This window comes from Doryrhamphus excisus, chromosome 12 (genome assembly GCF_030265055.1).
Source record: "Doryrhamphus excisus isolate RoL2022-K1 chromosome 12, RoL_Dexc_1.0, whole genome shotgun sequence".
Taxonomy (NCBI): Eukaryota; Metazoa; Chordata; class Actinopteri; order Syngnathiformes; family Syngnathidae; genus Doryrhamphus; species Doryrhamphus excisus.
This window is the reverse complement of record NC_080477.1, coordinates 10,095,774-10,114,695: the sequence shown is the minus strand read 5'-3', so window position 1 is coordinate 10,114,695 and position 18,922 is coordinate 10,095,774. Positions and strand designations below refer to the sequence as shown.

Here is an 18,922-nt window from a genome sequence, read left to right as displayed (position 1 = left end):
TGATGCAACTTCCCTGAAGTTCTTCACTGGGGTCTATATCTGCACATTCCTGATATTGAGTAACCTCAGAGAAGCCTCGCTGAATTTCTGTCTTTGGTTATATAGTGTACATAGTATTTTGTAATGTAACAATCTTCTATCCACACAAAGTAAGCATAGTTTGAATTACTTTAAATGATAAGGCATTTTTGAGTAAACGTCAAGTATCATTTGAGTATCTCATTGCCGGGCCGAGTGTGGGTAAACGAAATATGCATGGTCGCGCTAAATTATAGCTTACACATAAACTACACTCAATGCCCATCATAATTATATTTTCTAATGAAACAAATGCGAAATAAAGGCAAAACTTGTGTATGCCCATTGAGATATTTTGATAACAACCACCTGTCACGGAGCCTGCAGCCGTCTGGTTGGAAAATATAACAAATGCTGCACGCACACTTCAATAACAAGCTAAGCCGTTGAAGACGTAGAGTGTTGCTGGCAGAGACAACATGATGATGTGAGAGGAAGAGGTTTCTACAAATGGGCAACTTTGTCTGGTAGAGGTGGGAGGGAAACCAAAACCATTGTTCTTTACTTGAATCTGCTCTGATGTTCTGTGGCATTTGAATGACAGAAACGTGAGTAATACCACACCAAAACTGACACAACAGTCAAGCTGTTTGTAGTACTTACATAGAAACATAGAATAATTCTAATCAGCCAATTCACCATATTATTTCAATACAAGAGAGCCAAAAAGAACAAACACTATAAAGGGATTCAATATAAGCGCTCTATCAAAATATCTGCTTTGACAGTTATGTAACTCATGTAGCTATATAAAGTGACCAAAATGTTATCTCTGAATACTTCTCTGAAGGGGTCAATCAAAACCCAGTGTAAATAAATAATACACATGATTATTAACCCATAATGTAATATAATAGTAATGATTAGTTTGTACACACACACAATATTTCTTTGTATATGATATTGAGTGAAATGGCAATTATGTCTAAATCTATCATTAGGGTATAACCTGGGCTGACAGACTATATACTGTACCTACTATCACTTTTGAAAGCCTGCTGCATGGAAAATTTGAGAGACATTTTAAGAAAAAAAAATGTGTGTAAAATGTGTTACGACAGTGGAAGGTCTTTCACACTGACAAGCCATGCAGACCATACACAGAATAGTCTCCTCCCCTCTCCGGCCTGGCCTATATTAAGTCTCCATTGAGCTCCACCTCACAAGCACAAGCACATGGAATAGGATAACACATCGCCAAAAACTCTAGCAACAACCGTGATACTTTTACTGGACTCTACTTGAACGCTGTGTACCTGTCTACCTGCCTGAAAGCAGTGTTGGATATCTTCTTCTAAGTGGAATGCTAACTGGAAGACCATGTTGCTGCGGGAGAGATCCGACCCTTGTAAGTGGCAAGAATGTGATGTAACATCCATGTGGATATTTCTATTTATTATTAATGGCAGGAGGACGGCTGATACAAAATCGGACAGTCTTTAAGTATACAATGTGGGTGAGAAAGAGTCATGCAACTATCAATAGATAAGATGAGTAACTAAACAGCGTCCCACAAAGGTCACGTCCAAGACCTTTTGATTGCAACAGTATTCCCAACCATTGGCGTCACAACATTGCACAGGCCACTATATGTTATTCCTCATTCAGTAAAACAGGTGTACTAAAACACCTGCCAGATTGAAATTCAAGGCAAGGGAAAAATGATTGGCACACTCTGTCATCATAAATTAAATAATATTTTTCCGAAACTTTTAAGAGTTTACATTAAGAGCGTAATTTTAAAATATACAAAGTATTGGCTGTAAAAGATATTTGTTTTATTAATGGCAGAAATTGGAGAGGTGTTAGTGTATGAAGCTTTGGAGTCTGTCCGCAAGAGGGAGGTCCTGAAGCATTTTGATTGAGCTCAAACTAAGGAAGAGGAATCAGTCTCTTTTGGTGTGTTCGCCAATTTCCTGTATGTGGGGAATGGACACTAAAACACAGGTTATATTGACTTTAAGACAAACAACAACATTGGACTGCACAATCAAATGTTCTAATATTTTCCAAATTTACAAACTCTCATGAATGACAGCAAAACAGTAGCTAACTTGTAATAATAAGATATTTACATTGCTTTATTTTGTTGGCTTATTGGAAATTACAGTGACTTTATAAATTTGGCAAATACTCAGAATTTGCAATGAGGGCTAAATAATTTTCAGTTGAACTGTATATCGTAAAAAGTATTAAATCTATTCCATTTTACAAGGGATGGAATGATGGTAAGTTTACACTGCACACATTAGATATAGTCCTATATTTTAATGGTGTAATGCTTAACTTTTTCTCATTAGGGTGTGTAGGTACACCTATTGTTGTGGCTCAGTGTATACCGCACTATATTGCATACTGTACAATATTCTGACCTGTAATGCGTTAATGCATACCCATTTTACCCTCTTGTAATGTAACATGCAAGCTTGTATACGACTATTACATAACCATATACCCATGTGAACATGAACAATGAGGCAAAATGCCCACTTAAACTAAAATGTCAACATTGACTCGACATGTCTAGACAAAAAGAATTGCCGCTGATACCGTCAATCTTATTTAACAATTATCTAAAACGGACCAATAGAGTCTGCCGTAGCCCCCGCCCCCACCCCCAGAGGCATGCAGCATTCAGTGGGCATGCCGAAGCCCATCCCCGCCCGTGTGAGGCATCTGCATTGTGGACCACATGCTCGCTCACATGGTGTGCCTGCGGATGCTGATGTGATGCTGCGGCTGTAATGCTGCTCCCATCCCACCTGTACACGTCCTTCCATTCACATCTAGCAGAGGACCGTGCAGGTGCAGTAGAGCTGCAATGTGAATGAGGGGAATGAAAATGCAAGGCTGCCTTCTTTTCAAAAACATTTTGTCACGGTGGACCTAATCTTTGGATTGGATTGTGAAGTGAGTGTTGGCCGCTGAAAGAGAATCAACCTGTGCATTGTGCACATTGCTGCCAGATGGACTTTGCAAAGCTGCAAACCGATGTGAGTGTGTTTATGTGTGTGTGTGGAGGGAGGCGTGTATGTGTGTCTCTATGTACAGTATAACTCCTTCACATCACTAATGTAATACTACTTGCTGTAACAACAATATAAGCAAAACAAACACATTTGTTTACAAAATACATATGCAAGCAAGCATATCCAAACTCGATTCCACCCTTGGCCATCTCTGTGTGGAGTTTGCATGTTCTCCCTGTGCATGTGTGGGTTTTCTCCGGGTACTCCGGTTTCCTCCCACATTCCAAAAACATGCTAGGTTAATTGGGGACTCCAAATTATTCATAGGTATGAATGTGAGTGTGCTGTGAATGGTTGTCTGTCTATATGTGCCCTGTGATTGGCTGGCGACCAATACAGGGTGTACCCTGCCTCTCGCCCCGAGGACACCTGGGATAGGCTCCAGCACTATTTGTTCCCTTCACTGTTATGCTTAATTGTTGAAACAACATTCAGTCACACAGTTTTGAATCTAACACTGCCAAGTGAGCTCAAAACCCTTCTTTGATACATTTTTTGTGTTGTGCCCATAGGCACTCAGAAATCCTAATTTTAAGAATAATCGCTGCATCAACTAAATAATATGGTTCTTTGGATAGCTATACAGAACCAATAATTGACAGAGACAATGTTAATCATGGTCCAATTGTTAGTTTCTTAATAAAAAATTAAGAAACATTGAGAAGTAATAAGTATTTTTTGGTCGGTGTTAAAGCTTAACGAAGGGATAAAGCTGTAATTGGCTAAAACCTGAATACCAACAGCCATGTGCAGAAAATGTTATTCTTTTAGAAAATAAGATTGCTGTTATTACTGCTAACGCCCAAAACAATGTAACTGTGACAGTGTTTGATTCGCTGTGCAACGTTTGTCTGGGGAAAGCCAAACATAAAAAAATACCTTTGAAGAGAAATAAATGGAATGAATGAATAAATTGATATTGCATCACGTCTGTGTTAGGAGAAAACTTAGTAATTGTGAAATGTTCTACAGTCCCTGAAGGCATCTTCGTGACGTCACTGCGCCTTTAGTAGCGCTTCCCAACCTAAATGGCGATTGCATTCGTTCTGCTAAGCTCCGGGAGCGGAGCGTCCTCAAGCCTACGCGGGGTTTGATTGATTCAATTTCGGTCCAATGCGACGAATACGAACTGTGAGTACTTCTCGCTGATCACGTTTATCATCTCGCTTCCGATAGATTCATGTCAAGTACACTGACGGTCGTCTTTAACGTTGTAACCGCCGCTGGCTTTGTGCTCCTTCAGAGAGCTTGTTCCACGTAGTCAGTCGCCTCGCCAACAACGGCCCCTTTGTCTGTGTTACAGACTGCCTATCTTTAAATGTTTCTCGTTTGTTATTTTTTAACATCTATTATTTTTTATTTCATGTCGTGTTGTGTTTTGGGTCTGTGTGTCTTTTATATCCCATCAATTCGAGGTATACTTCATACTTAGCTGCTATCCGCCTAGCTAGCATTCACATTCTTGGTGCATTTCCGCCCGTCTGTCTCATACACACCATGAATGGTTGGTGTGGGCTGTATTACGGTGTAAAACCATTAAATATTAACTTCATTAAATTCTGTGGTCAGAACGATTATTTCACCTTTGAGTGGTTATGAAGACAGTTTGATCCATACCCCAGAGGCGACTAGCAAGCGCCAAGCTGGGGGGATGGGGGTTAGCTGCTATTAACAGCACAAGGAAGACGCCGGTGAATTACTTCAATTCTTTCATCTATGCTCCTGTGAACCCCATGTGTGTGTTTTGAAATGTACATCTAAGGAGTGCTGTCAACATTTGGCACTTACCGCGTTCTTTTTCCACTGTCTTTCAGGTTACAGTCTAATAAAATGGAGGACGGTTTTGATTGCGACTGTGGCGAGCTTGAGCCACCTGATCACTGAGGCTGAGAAATAACTCCATTCTAAAGGCCAGGCTCTTAACCAGTTAGTTTTCAGTATCCGGATACGCCATAGGAAAATTATATGTCAAGTGTAATAAATACAGAAGTAAAAAAAAAAGTGCAAATCGGCACATTGCTCATGAAGCTGCTCAGGACCAGTTATACACTGAACGTATGCGCACTGTGAGGATGCAACTGCAAGCTTTTAGAGCCTAACATTTGTCAGTGCATTTTGAATTGGCTTCATCAGACATTCCACTCATTCCCACAAGCCGCTCTGTTAATAACCATCCCCAAGAGTGGATTTGGAATTTTAAATTAGTCCTCATTCAAGATGAAAAAGTTTAACTACGCTATTGTGTCCTGCATCTGACAGTGACGACTACACAGGGGAAGAGGTAGAGTACAGTGGTAGAGGGGGGTTACCGCAGGCTCTGAGGCTCTTCTACTAGTATTAACAAATTTGAGAAGACCAAGTGGAGTTTGGTGTAGGAGCCCTAATCGTTATCATGGCAGAGAAGTTTGAGTCTCTAATGAACATCCATGGCTTTGACCTGGGCTCTCGATACATGGACTTGAAGCCCCTCGGATATGGAGGAAATGGCCTGGTATTTTCAGCAGTTGACACAGACTGTGACAAGCGAGTGGCTGTGAAGAAGATTATCTTGACTGATCCCCAGAGTGTCAAACACGCCTTGCGAGAAATTAAGATTATAAGACGCCTGGACCATGACAACATAGTAAAGGTAATGGTCTCACTATACTTGGATATACTTTTTAACAAAGATGACATCTTTGTTGACCCACATTTCTTTGTCCTTATCTAGGTTTTTGAAACTTTAGGCCCCAGCGGTCGCAGGCTAACTGAGGATGTGGTATCCCTGACGGAGGTAAACTCTGTCTACATAGTGCAGGAGTACATGGAGACTGACTTGTGTCAGGTGCTGGAGCGAGGTCTTCTGTCCGAGGGCCACGCCAGGCTCTTCATGTACCAACTTCTCCGGGGACTCAAGTACATCCACTCTGCCAATGTGCTCCACCGTGACCTCAAGCCCGCCAACCTGTTTGTCAACACAGAGGACCTGGTGCTGAAGATTGGAGACTTTGGTCTGGCCCGCATCATGGACCCCCACTACTCCCACAAGGTATGAGTCTGGCAAGGAAGAACTGTCATCAGTTGGTAACAAGCAAGCCTGTCTCGGCTAAAAGTCTAAAAGCTTCAAATTACCATGTGGTGTTTATCACCCAGTAATGTGTTGTTCCCAAGGGTGACGCAGTTTCATAGCAGGAAGTAAACAAGACGGGATGTGGTTCCATGAGGTAATGCCTCTGCTTCCCTTCTCAGGAGAAGTGAACCTGTGAAAAACAGTGGCAATATTATATTTTCCTTGTTACAACAGTACACTGCTCAGAGGAGTACACATTTACTCTGAGGTATTCATTTAACGTTGTTAATTGTGGTCTGAGTTATGCAACTAAATATACAGGAGCTATATAATGAAACACATCTCAGGCTAATGTGTACGGTGCTTTTTCTGAAGATGCTGGTTAAGCAAAAATGCTGTGTTCCAAACCAGATGTCTGTAAATAAAACCTGCATATGAGCTTGTTTTTTCTTGTCTGAAGCACTGTTGTAGGTTGTTTATCTTAAGTATGAGAAGGTGGCTATATTGCCCTATGTAATTGTAGCCAGGTGGAGGGTCTTTTATTGGCCTTCTGTGTGTTGTTACCCTTATAAAGGGATGGATCAATTCTATTTCTGTTATGGTGGTGTGATGTTGAAATGTAGGTTGGGGAGCCCCTTGCTGTCTCCCTCAGAGCTGTGAGACAGTCACTCTCACGTGTCACAGATTAGTCATTGGTCTGTCTGAAGTCGGCCCATGTGACTGGACCCGTGTGGTTGGCCCTGCTTCATTCATTGCACAGCGAGAAAGAATCCTGCCGCTTTTCACCGTGCTGACTCACACAAAACATGTTGGTTGGAACTGCTCATTTCAGACAGCTAACTGCTGCTGCTATGAGAGTCACATTTTCACTTGACTTGTGTGTTCACTCATGAGTCATACTGTGGGGAGGGACCATACACGTCTTTCCGCTGTAGTAAGAGGAAGGCAATTGCTCGCATTGGCTGGCAAGAACAGAACTTTTGTATTCACACGCTGGCATTGTCCCCCCTTCATGTGTGCAGTTTTACATGTATGCTATTAGAAATGGTCATATATGCAGGCGGATTTTTAACTGCTTGCTCTCTTGTTCAAATGAGAGCTGTTATGTTTTGTCTGCCTCTGTTATAACAATAGCAGTATGCTGGTGGGGGAGGGAGAATGCTGATATCTCCACTACCCAGTTTTTCATGGCACAAGTCATTTGATAGCACATCTTGTGTTTCAGGCCTAACGAGGCTTGTTTTAAAATTAACCCATCACCCCCGGAATCATACTAAGCTCTCCCGCAGGCACAGGGTGTGTTGGGCAGCTCAGCCGATTCACTGTTGGCAAGTTTGCTTTTGCAACTACATTATACCTTCTCTCTTTGGTGGATCCTACAATTGAATGTATGCTCTTTGAAACTCTTGTTTCACTTTACCAACAAAAAAAGCAACTTGTATTTGCATGTCGTGTAAACACACAGTGTCTTGGAAATGGCGCGCATGTGCGCAAAAAGTATCACGGTATGTTTAAACATTTTTTAAACATTTTGCTTTTTTGTCTCGGTCCTGGCACATTAGTGGTAATTTTAAGGATTTTGTACAACCACAGTCAACATTTTCTAAACCAAATTATTTTGTGTTGGCTATGGCAGTTTGTAGGGGAGCATGTGGTTGAGGTGTCGGAAGCCAGGAGTGGTTGGACATTGGCATGAGCCACTGCACATTTTTAGAAATCATTTTTCGGTTGACAAGAACTTTTTTCGTACATCTGTAAATACCTATGGATGTGTTTTGCGTTTTTCATGAGAGCTACTAATAAAAGTCTTATGTATCTTGTGTGTAAATTTCAGAAACATGGGCAATTTATTTCTATCCCAGCATGGGGCAACAGGACTATTTTCCTCACATCTATAGCAACAGCCTGGATATGAAGAAGACAGAAATTGCAGAAATGGGAATCAACAGAGGGAAGTGGTGACAAATCCAGTAGAGACAGAAAGTAAAGGCAGCTTAGCTAGCACAGAGCTTGTCTGGCTGTGGCTCTTTTGCGATTGCAACGGCAAGGGGTGACGTTATAGATTACACATCCGCAAATAGTTCAATAGATGATTATTGTTATGTTCTATTGCCGATTTATAAAAAAAAAACAACAAAGGCTAGCAATTTTTTTCTGATGAAAGTAGTATAAAGTTTCAATGTCTATGTAGTCAATATTCTGTGGGTCTTGAAAGTTCAGCAAAAATGCCCCAAAAATCTGGCAGTAAGATTTAATAAAATAAGTACCTGACTCTTGAGACTTGAATTAATCATGCTTGGGTTTGCTGTCAGTGTTTGATCTCCCCCCTGCTCTGAGAAGGTAAGCTGTGTGTGAACCTTCCAGTTGTCCCTTGTGGCTTGGCATCATGAATGACAAGAATTCACGTGCAGCCCTCTGACTTGTAAAGCTCTGACGCACACTCAGTGTGTGCTTGTCCTGTTGAGTGAGAGTTGTTGACGTCTTTAGTGTTGCCTGAAACTGAACCAAAAGTTGATCATTTCACATGTGCCTATCTAAAAGGATGTTGTGATGCAGATAAGATAAGATATGCCTTTATTCATCCCTCAGTGGGGAAATTTGCATTGCACAGCAGCAAGAGTACATAGTATATAGTAGAGTTGGGTGATATGGATGCTTGTATCACAATAATTGTAGGATGAATCACAGTGACGATATATAAAATGTAAATTCAGCCGAGTCTTGTAAAAGAAGCTGCAAACCTTAAGCCAAATAGCGAAATACACTTGTCTCAAATTGTAAAGCACAGTATTAGTGGTAACAAACTTGCTAACTTATCTAATGGGATGTCAGCCTCTGCATACATTTCTACTAAATCTTCAACAAACTGTAATGCCTGTGCTTGTGATTGAGGAAGATATAGTCACCCATGCAATTCCAGTTGCAGATGGAAGATATTTTTATGACACTATTGTTTTGTTTACGTAGACATGGGGTTAATGCCGCTCTTATTTTGAAGCACATAAGTGTTTTCCATGTGTGGAGAATGTGTATTTACGGCAAAGATGATCTATGTTCAAAAATAAACGTGCTTCTGGTATTTTTTTCACTCAGAACTTCCACGTCATCCCCAGGCATTTCAAAACGTTCCTTACAGTAAAGCGTAAAATGCAACGTGGTGAAAATATACAAGTCAACACAACCACACAAGCTAACACTTGCTAGCTTCCACTCACACTAGGTAAGCAACCAAGGTTTGAGATTCGAGGGTTCACATGAGTTCTTGCTCCAAGAATCCGGCTTAATGTACAACCCAAAACCTCACACACACTTGACCCATTTATTCAGCCAGCAAGCAGCTTGCCTGAAACCAGATCCCTCATATGATCCACAAAAATTATGTTGGTGATTTTTTTATGACTTTCCCGGTGCTCCAAAGGCTAATCGGGGTTGGTGATAAGCAGTTCATATATTGAGACCAGTTTAAAATTATTCATCTCATAATTATTCTCACATGGCCACTGTAAGACTAGACTGATGCTCAATTTATTAATGTGAGAAATATAAAGTTTTTGAACCACTAACTGGTAAACTGGTAACTTTTAGTATGCAAGCTTCCTTGAAGTCTGACTCATCTGGCCACACCTACAACCTTTCTATATCTGTCTTTGTGGTGAAAATGTTCCATTGACATTTTAAAGAGTGGATTTTGAATTATCCTCTAATGTACTGCTTTCAGCAAGTGCAATCTGTTCCTTAGTCCAGAGTCCACTGTGCTTAGAGTTGTCCTTAAGCAATGACTTCACACTCAAGATGTATGCCAAAGGAACAGGTGGGCCTATGATTGCAAGGCATTTAGCCACTCATGACCTGAAGAAAGTCCTTTCTATAAAAGTGTTGTGGTGATAGTGCCAAACAACCCAAACCACTTTTGAGTAGTTTTCTCCTCAAAAAAAAAAGGCAGAGGGGCGTGTTGAGCAGGGGGTTGGCTTGAGGATAGCGTGACATTGAAGTATTTGCAGCTAATTTAGGGTAGAAACAGGAGCCTTGTTCAGTGGTGAACTGACCATTTTGGCCCCACCACAAACTACCAGAGCATGAGGTGAGGAGAGGCCAGTGAGGGTGTAGTTTTACCTCCACTCCACCCCCCCTTTTTTTTTTTACTGTGTGTGTGTGTGTGTGTGTGTGTGTGTGTGTGTGTGTGTGTATACACAGACATGCACACACGCAGGTCAACTTTTGTGTTCACTGTTCTTGTGCAGATTGGTGTGTGTGACAGGGATTATGCAGCTCTCTGAGTGCTGACAGGGCCAACACGTGTGTGACCTCCCTCCTTTCAGTGACTCTCCTCTTTGCACTCTTTGTCCAATTGGCATGTTGTCCTCACGAACCTCATAGTGAAGGGACATATCACGGGTTGGGCATCGTTTCAATTTGAGCGATTCTGGTTGCTCACGTTTCTCATTTCTGATTCTCATCAGAGGTAGGGTCATGGAAGTTTTCATGGTTTAAATGAGGGTAATAATTTCTCTTATGATTTTTTTTATAATGATATAAACTTTTTATGAATTTACGATGGATTTCCCACAGGGCTATCTTCAACCAGTATATAAATATCAAAGCATTGAACTTTATCAAGTTCCCTCTATATAGGAGTTATACATTCTCAAATTTTATTTTTTATGTGATTGTTAGCAACTGCTACTGTTGATGCTTGTTCTTCAGTTTCTACCACTTATTAGCTTCTGTTTTGTTGTGAATCACATCTCTGCATTTGGTGACCCTCAGCGTGAATTCAAGAGTTCTACCACTTAGCGCTACTGCACATTTGTATAACAAGGAAAACAATTGTTAATGGAGTCAATCTTCTAAATGTGCATGCCTTTTGTAGAAATATTTTTACATAGAACACATTTTCACTTGCTAATAGTGTTTTACTAAACATGAAAACTACAAGGACACATCTTATCACACCGGTGCCAATTGATGCTAATGGCAGCTATCATTAGTGCCAGCTGTGCCATGATGTTTAAAGTTGCCCAACTTTGAGAACACAGCTTGTACCTGTGGTTTCAGCACATTGAAGGCCAGTTCCAACTGAGAGGAATAACACAGGACAATTTCCACATAGTGGCCACTTTCTCTCATAACATAGGATGGTATGATGGACTAAAGTAGTACAGTATTTTAGAGGTTTTGAAACTGGGACTTTTTGGCACTGTGGTATATACATTGAAACCGGTAACCGGTCCATACCTATTTTCCCAAACTTCCCACCCCGAACACAGACACACACTCTCTCTCCCACCACCTTTGTACTAATTTTGTGTGTCTCCCTCTGCTGCAGGGTCACCTGTCTGAAGGTCTGGTCACCAAGTGGTACAGGTCGCCCCGCCTGCTGCTCTCTCCAAATAACTACACTAAAGCCATTGACATGTGGGCTGCTGGTTGCATCTTTGCTGAGATGCTTACTGGGAAAACACTCTTTGCGGGTAAATGTTGACTGTTTGTCCTGCCATAATTGCTAATCTCTTGTTGAAAGGGCAAAATAAAAAACTAATGGCACTTGCCATTCTCAGAATAAACTTAAGAATTTTGCTTTTAAGCGTCTTGACATGGTACTGTGTTCCTGGTTAGGGGCTCACGAACTGGAGCAGATGCAGCTTATACTGGAATCCATCCCTGTACTGCGAGAGGAAGACCGACAAGAGCTCCACAGCGTGATACCTGTCTTCATCCGTAACGACATGTCAAAACCTCAGACACCACTGGTCAAGTTGTTGCCTGATGTCAGTCCTCAAGGTAATTTTTTTTCTATTCACTCAAGGTTATGCTAGGTAGATGCTACAGTAGTGGAATTAGGGTTGGGCGATAAGATGGATAAGATAAGATGGACACATAAGATGAATCAAATGCTGTCATTGTGAGAAGGAATGTGAGTGTGGGGGAAGTATTTACTCGGCGGACCTTCCGACGTTAACATGTTGAAATGGCAACAAAAGTGTGAATAGAAGCTAGTAGGGATTTCCTTAATGTAGGACGGCAAGTAGTTGTGTGCATGCGCAACCCGGGCTTGATGAGTACATTTTCACCACATTGTTTTAATTCTTTAATGTAAGGAACGTTTTACAACATCCAGTGATATGTAGATTCTGAGTGGGGATGCATGGGTGACATCTTCCTTAATGACAAGCACAGGCATTACAGTTTGTTGAAGATTTGATAGCAATGTGTACAGAGGCTGACATCCCATTAGATAAGTTAGCCAGTTTGTTACCAATTATTAAATGTGCTTTACTATTTGAGGCAAGTGTATTGCATTATATGGCTTAAGGTGTGGAGTTTTTTTTGAATACAAATTTAAATTATATATTGTCACATTGTGATGCTTCCGAAAAATATTGATATATGCTAAGGTCTATACCGCCCAACGCTCATTGGAATAAAACGGGCATAAAGGCTTCTCCTTTTAAAATATAAAACCTTGTTTCTTCCATTGCCTTCCCCCTCCTCCTCTCCATGCACAGCCCTGGATTTCTTAGAGAAGATCCTGACCTTTAACCCCATGGATCGTTTAACTGCGGAAGAGGCTCTTGCCCACCCTTATATGGCTGACTACTCCTTCCCCTTGGATGAGCCTATCTCTCTCCATCCTTTTCACATTGAAGATGAAGTTGATGATATCCTGCTCATGGACCACAGCCACAGCCACACTTGGGACAGGTATGTTACTATTTCTCCTCTGCCCTGCTCTTTTTTGGTCACCAAAATGTTTATATTGATCTTTAAATTAAAAAAAATATATATTTAATTTATGTTGTTCAGTTCCTGTATTTGTTGTTTTGTCGCCGATTGGATGTAAATTTTGTCCATTTTAGTCAATTTGTCCTCAAACTGGGCCCCTGTAGCTACACCAGTCAACATTTTCAAAATTCTGCTGCTTACTTTCATTTGTTTGTCCACACTTTACAAAAGACGTGTAGGTCAGACAGCCAAAAAGTGAATATGCCTGTATTGGTTCATGTGCCTTCTCTTATGAGCCACTGCTTGTTTTTTTGTTTGTTTTTTTTAAAGCCGGTATCATGAGAGCCAGTTGTCAGAGGCTGACTGGCACTTGCACAGCATCCATGACCCAGATGAAGTCCAAGTGGACCCAAGAGCCCTCTCTGATGTAACGGATGAGGAGGTGGTTCAGGTGCGTGATCAAATACTTACTATTACTATAAAACCTTCTCTTTCTTGGTGATGTCATGGTAGGGAAGTAACTTTATAATTGTGAAATTTTTGCAAGACATGATGGCGGTAAAGTACTTGCTTTGCTGACATGTGCCTGTGGTGTGTTGCAGGTGGACCCTCGGAAATATGCCGACGGAGATCGGGAAAAGCTCCTGGATGAGCCATCCTTTGACTACTCCACTCTTTTCCCATCAGAGCGGTCGTGGCAGGATGATCATCATGAAAATAAATACTGCGACCTTCAGTGTAGCCACACATGTAACTACAAGGCAGTGTCCCCTTCCTACCTGGACAACCTGATCTGGAGGGACAGTGAAGTCAACCACTACTATGAGCCCAAGCTCATCATTGACCTCTCCAACTGGAAGGAGCAGCAGAGTAAGGACAAGGCAGACCGCAAGGCCAAGACAAAGTGTGAGAAGAACGGGCTGGTGAAGGCCCAGATTGCGATGCAGGAGGCAGAAAAGACCCAATGTCCAACGGAAAAGGACAGCGAGCAAGAGAAACATCAGACACAGCCGCAAAGTCAACAAGGCTTTGACTTTGACTCCTTCATCGCCAGTACCATCAAGTTGAGCCTTCAGCCTGAGCCTTGTCAAGAGGTGGCACTCAATGATGTGGGTCTTCTCAACGAGCTCAACTCTTCAGTCTCTCAGCTGGAGGCCCCTAGGACAGGCTCCATGTCCAAGTCCATAAGTCAGGAGAAAGAGGAGAAGTGCCTGGTGAACCTGGCCCAGTTAGGCGGTGGAGGCTTGGCAGTTGTCAGCGGTGATGGTCCTTGGCCTGCGCACACATGGGAGAGCTTCGGCTCCGGTGAACGAGTCGCAGAGAACGGCTGTTTAATAGATGAAGCATGCTGGGACAGTCACAAAGAGAACCACTTCCAGAAGGAGAGCACTTACACCAGCTACCTGGACCGCCTGTTCAGCCGCAAGGAGGAGGTAGTTGGTGCGTCTGTGGCCACCCTGGAGACGGTGTCCTTGGAGGCCAGGGAAAGCGAGCTGGGTGAGAGTTTCCTTAGCAGGAGCACAGAGATCGTGCTGAATATGCAGCTGGACTCTCTGGCCCTGCCTGGCTTTGACAGCGCCGACGAGCTGCCTCTAAAATCCATCCAGGCGTCCCTCACCCCCTGTGCTGTCAAATGTTCTCCTCAGATCGCCCACAAAACCTACAGCAGCATCTTCAAGCATCTTAACTAGAAACAACTCCTTCACAGTGCAAGATCTTGTTTTGTTTGTCCTTTTTTTGTTATATGATATGATATATTCTACTTGAAATCATTTCATACATTTTTTAAATATTATTTTAAAAGTAAATTTTAAGAGTTGAGATGGGTGATTTTCTTCTACTTAAGGAGTTTTTGGTCACTCTGAGCCTTGATGCCCAGGCCTTCATGGGTTCATGTCTACGCCCTCATTGCTAAACTGGCCTGTCACTCGCACACTTAAGTACTGTAGACAAACAGAAACTAGGCGGGGTGAAAGATGGCTTTAGGAGATGTATGATTTGGCTGTTAAGGTGTGACAAAGAAGGAATGGCTAACAATAGCATTGCTGTCTGCTTTGTGCTTTGTTGAGGCCATTTCAGAGATGTAGGAATAAGGATGGATTTTTTTTTGTTTAATTTTGATATGACGTAAACGAAAGCTTCCTTTTACAGCCCTTTCATACTGTAAATGTGACACATGATGCCAGCAGCAACCATTACCGTAGGCGTTAATGTAATGTGTTATCTACCTCAAGGTAACAGCCGCGAGAGACACTCTAAGCCGCACTAGTGCTTTACACACATGACCATCCTCGTACCATGAAATGAAGTGGTCGCATAGATGAAATCTCTCACTTCAGCATTTAACATAGTGAGGTGTTTTCAGTAATCATTATTTATTTCTAGCAGATGTGCGATATTTATTTTATCAAAATTTGTGTTATTTCAATGTGATTATTGAAGAGTGAGGAGTTAGGCTGACCATTTTCATTTCAGCACTATTTGGGTGTCCAAGTGTTCCTTTCTTGTTTAACGGTAGGAAGCACATTCATCTGTTCTGTTGGAAACCAAGTTGAGGCTTTCTATTTTCCATCAATGTTGTCATAATGGATTTTTTTTATTTATAGGTGCATTCTATTGCTAGTGGAAAAACAACTATAGTTTATAGCAGCGCCTAAAAGTCTTAATTTTTTTTTTAAACTAAATGTAATGTATAAAACATTGCGTGCATGGAGGCAAGAGAAAGGTACATTCAAAGTAAAGTTAATGGTGAGTATAACGTGCGTCTGTTTTTAATTGTCTTTCTGTTTGTTTTGGTTAAATTTCTATATTTTTTCCAAGCAAGCATGATAATTTAGGTTAAGGTGTAGCATGTAGGACACATGGACTTTTTTGTAATCATTGGTTCCCCTGTTCTACAAAATGTAAAAATAAAATTACTGGCGAAGAATCTAGATGTCTCTTCATTGGTTCTGTTCTTTGGAGGTGGGGAGCAGACTTTTTTCCCCCTGCTTTCAGAGGTGAAACTGCACAGAAACTAGCAGCCTTACATAACCAATGTGTACTTTTCACCAAGGTATGCAACATTAAGCAACAGTCATTCATTGCCATGTAACTCTAGCAGGTGTAGATGCATATGACACCCTTTTCACTGGGCATGGACACACACACACACGCTGTACATTTTTGAACACTGATGAAAGCCAAGTTGCCGGGGATGTGGTTTGGTGAGATGACATTTGAAAGTGAGTAGGCTACAGATGCTTAATTGCGTCAACAAAGGGCAAGTGTTGCATTCTACATCTCCAAAAATTGATTCACTGGGATTCATCCTTACGTGAAACAATACAATGTCTTTCTCGTTTCTTCCAAAACAGAAAAACAGCAAGTATGTGAGAGTTAATGGCAAACTCCTCAACGCGATAGTAATTTGATGATTCTTACTATAAACAATCAGCGGTTAGAGCAGCACTTCCCGTGCAAGCTCCCTGCAAATTAACACTGCAGTCTGTGCACAGTAAGGGGAAACTACCGCTGTAGCGACAGAGTCAAATATCCAATGTGAAACTAACTACACCACGGTACACCGTGGATACGTCTGCATGGTGAAGTTCCATGTTCTTTTTGCAGGAGATAGGAGTCGAGTGGCAACCAGTGATGAAGCGCATTACTGCACCTACCGTGTTGTGTGGCCCTCAGCTATGGATGTGATACGGTAACCGGATTGGACCGTTCTGGTGGAGGCCGATATCTGATCTTCAAAATACACTGGATTGGGCGCTGATCTTGATCCTGAATCCGTCCAGACATCCCTACATAAAATAAAACAATGTTTTATTTTTGGTGTCAAACCAATACCAAAAAGAGGTCCAGGTTTAAAGTGTCTCCTAATACAGTATGTATTCGAAGTTGGAAACTAAAGTACATATTTATGGGATGTTGTAGTCTTCACATCACTGACCTCAGATAGGAAACGCCATAGTCTAAAGGTTGAAGAATTTTGGGTCATGTGTTATCAGCTACTGTACAACTGTGCTGGGTGTTTTCCCACTGCTGTTACTTCCTGTCAGGAGAAATGAGGGCAGCTATGTGTTGTTTTTGTGGTCTCATGGAAAAAAACACTATCCAGGTCCACTGCAATGCTCATTTTCTGCCCTTTGTATCGAGATCTGGACTCCTATAGAGCAGCTACACACAATAAACTACAGAATTCTTTCTAGATCTTCCAGAATGTGCCACCTATTCCAGCATTATTTCCTTGGATTTCCATAATTGAGCACATAATCCTCTGGGCACACCCACTCTGGTGGGTGCTGTGATTGGTCACACTCCCAAGCACTACGGAGTACTGCCAAACCCCACCTTCTAATTTTGTTGGTAAGTAGTTGATAATGAATGAAACTGCTATATTTCTGGAGGAGTAACACAATGCCTCGCTATATGCGTTGTGAGTGACATCCCAGCGTCACAACAGGTGGCACTGTAAAATCATTTCCTTTTCCAATTAATTTGTCAAGATTTGCCCCAAAATTCACATTTGTCTCCATGCTACCTCTGTACAGTCTGGAAAAAACATGGAAATCCGGAATGTATTTGTTAATTTCTACTCAACTCTAACTGGACTTCTTCTCTTGTGAGATATACTGTGCCTTGTTGGAGGTAAAACTCATGTGAAATGCTTAAGATCTAACACCTACACAGATGATATGTTCTCCCACTTGAGCTGGCCGGGTGGCTCCTGGCACCTTCTAATCCCTCTCAGCCTGTTCAGTGGCATGGCCTCATCACGTTTGAAATGAAATCCAAGAAGATCCGGATAAGCCGGTCACCTCTGCAGCCATCAGCTGACAACTGCTTCATACGTATACTATTCATCCAAGGTCATGAATGGTGGTGGAAGAATGTGCCAAGCATGGACAGAAGCAGAAAGCTCCTGAAGTAACTTTGGATACTTCGACAAGCAATGCCAAGGTTGGCAATTGAAGATATGACTAGTGCTAAAGCTACTGGCCACAGTTTACTGTGTGTCAGACTGCGTGTCCATATTCTGAGCGGTGTGGCCGTGAATGCTAAAGTTAGAACACAAAGTGCTTTTAAAAATAGACATCGGTTCTCACAGTTGAACACTTTAACTACTGTTGAGGTCAGAGAGTTGTCCTGATCGCTGCATCATTTTACATGGCCTATGGGCAGCATGCAGGACAACAAATTCACTCATTTAACAAACATCTATTTGAAGTGACCACTGTGGCTAAATGAGGTCCACAAGTATAATTACAGATACTTTTAAAATGGAATAATGCAATAAAATTGGATTATTAAAGGGGTTCTATTATGCAAATTTTTCAACCCTTTGTATGGAGTTGTGGTGTCCTATAGAGATGCTACACACAATAACCCGCACAGAAAACTTTTTTGCAGAATCTACACTGATTCCAGCTGTATTTCCTTTGATTTGTGTTTCCTACCAAAACCAAAACTTTGCTGCGATTAGTCACACGCCCAAAGTGCTTCCTAACTATGAACCATATAAGGAAGTCCGTCCCTCTGTGACATCACAAACTGGCAGTTTTACCACACCTTTTGAAACAGGGCGTTTTGAGCCATCCCAAACTTCTTTCAGGGCTCACTTCCAAATGCACAAACCTCTTTAGGTCCCCTTTAATATTAACCTGTGGGCTAATGGTAAAAACATACAATTAGCTATATAGTCATAATAGAATGACAGCCACCATTGAAAGTTGAACCATGACCAAGTAAATGACCATGGTATTATCTTATGCACGGACGAACAAAAGCCCTTCTTAGATTTATAAAACTTCCAATATGTGTTCAATCCCTAGATAATCTCTGGGATCATCATGACATGGATGACAGGCGATCCACAGTCAGAAGGTTTAAAATAAATTGACCTTGGCTTGATAAATGACCGCTAATAAATGAAGTAGCAAACAGTGGATAGTTCTAGCTAAGTGCTCATTGACAAGCAGTGGGAAAAATATGTAGATAATAGCATTCAGTAGTAAATCATCTCAAAAAGTTTTACATTAGGTAAAATACTGAC

At 41.6% G+C, this 18,922-nt stretch overlaps 1 protein-coding gene and 1 long non-coding RNA gene across 4 annotated transcripts in view; one reads left to right on the top strand and one right to left on the bottom strand.

Annotated features, from left to right (window-relative positions):
• Window positions 1-1,253: 1,253 nt before the first annotated feature.
• Window positions 1,254-15,808, top strand: mapk6 (mitogen-activated protein kinase 6). 3 transcript variants are annotated; one of them, XM_058088601.1, is made up of 8 exons: window positions 1,254-1,426; window positions 4,922-5,736; window positions 5,818-6,135; window positions 11,483-11,627; window positions 11,773-11,937; window positions 12,663-12,858; window positions 13,210-13,330; window positions 13,482-15,808. In XM_058088601.1, the coding sequence occupies exons 2-8, from the start codon at window positions 5,500-5,502 to the stop codon at window positions 14,568-14,570; spliced, it is 2,271 nt and encodes a 756-aa protein (XP_057944584.1). In that variant the 5' UTR covers window positions 1,254-1,426; window positions 4,922-5,499; the 3' UTR covers window positions 14,571-15,808. The 3 variants fall into 3 exon arrangements, with proteins under 3 accessions (XP_057944584.1, XP_057944585.1, XP_057944583.1); XM_058088602.1 differs by lacking the exon at window positions 1,254-1,426 and adding an exon at window positions 2,786-3,071; XM_058088600.1 differs by lacking the exon at window positions 1,254-1,426 and adding an exon at window positions 4,072-4,238.
• Window positions 6,236-18,922, bottom strand: part of LOC131139226 (uncharacterized) — an 18,877-nt gene continuing 6,190 nt past the window's right edge. Inside the window, exons 2-3 of the long non-coding RNA XR_009132204.1 lie at window positions 16,539-16,670; window positions 6,236-6,346 (exon numbers count right to left, since the gene is read on the bottom strand). This is a non-coding gene — a long non-coding RNA (uncharacterized LOC131139226). The remainder of the gene's footprint in view (window positions 6,347-16,538; window positions 16,671-18,922) is intronic.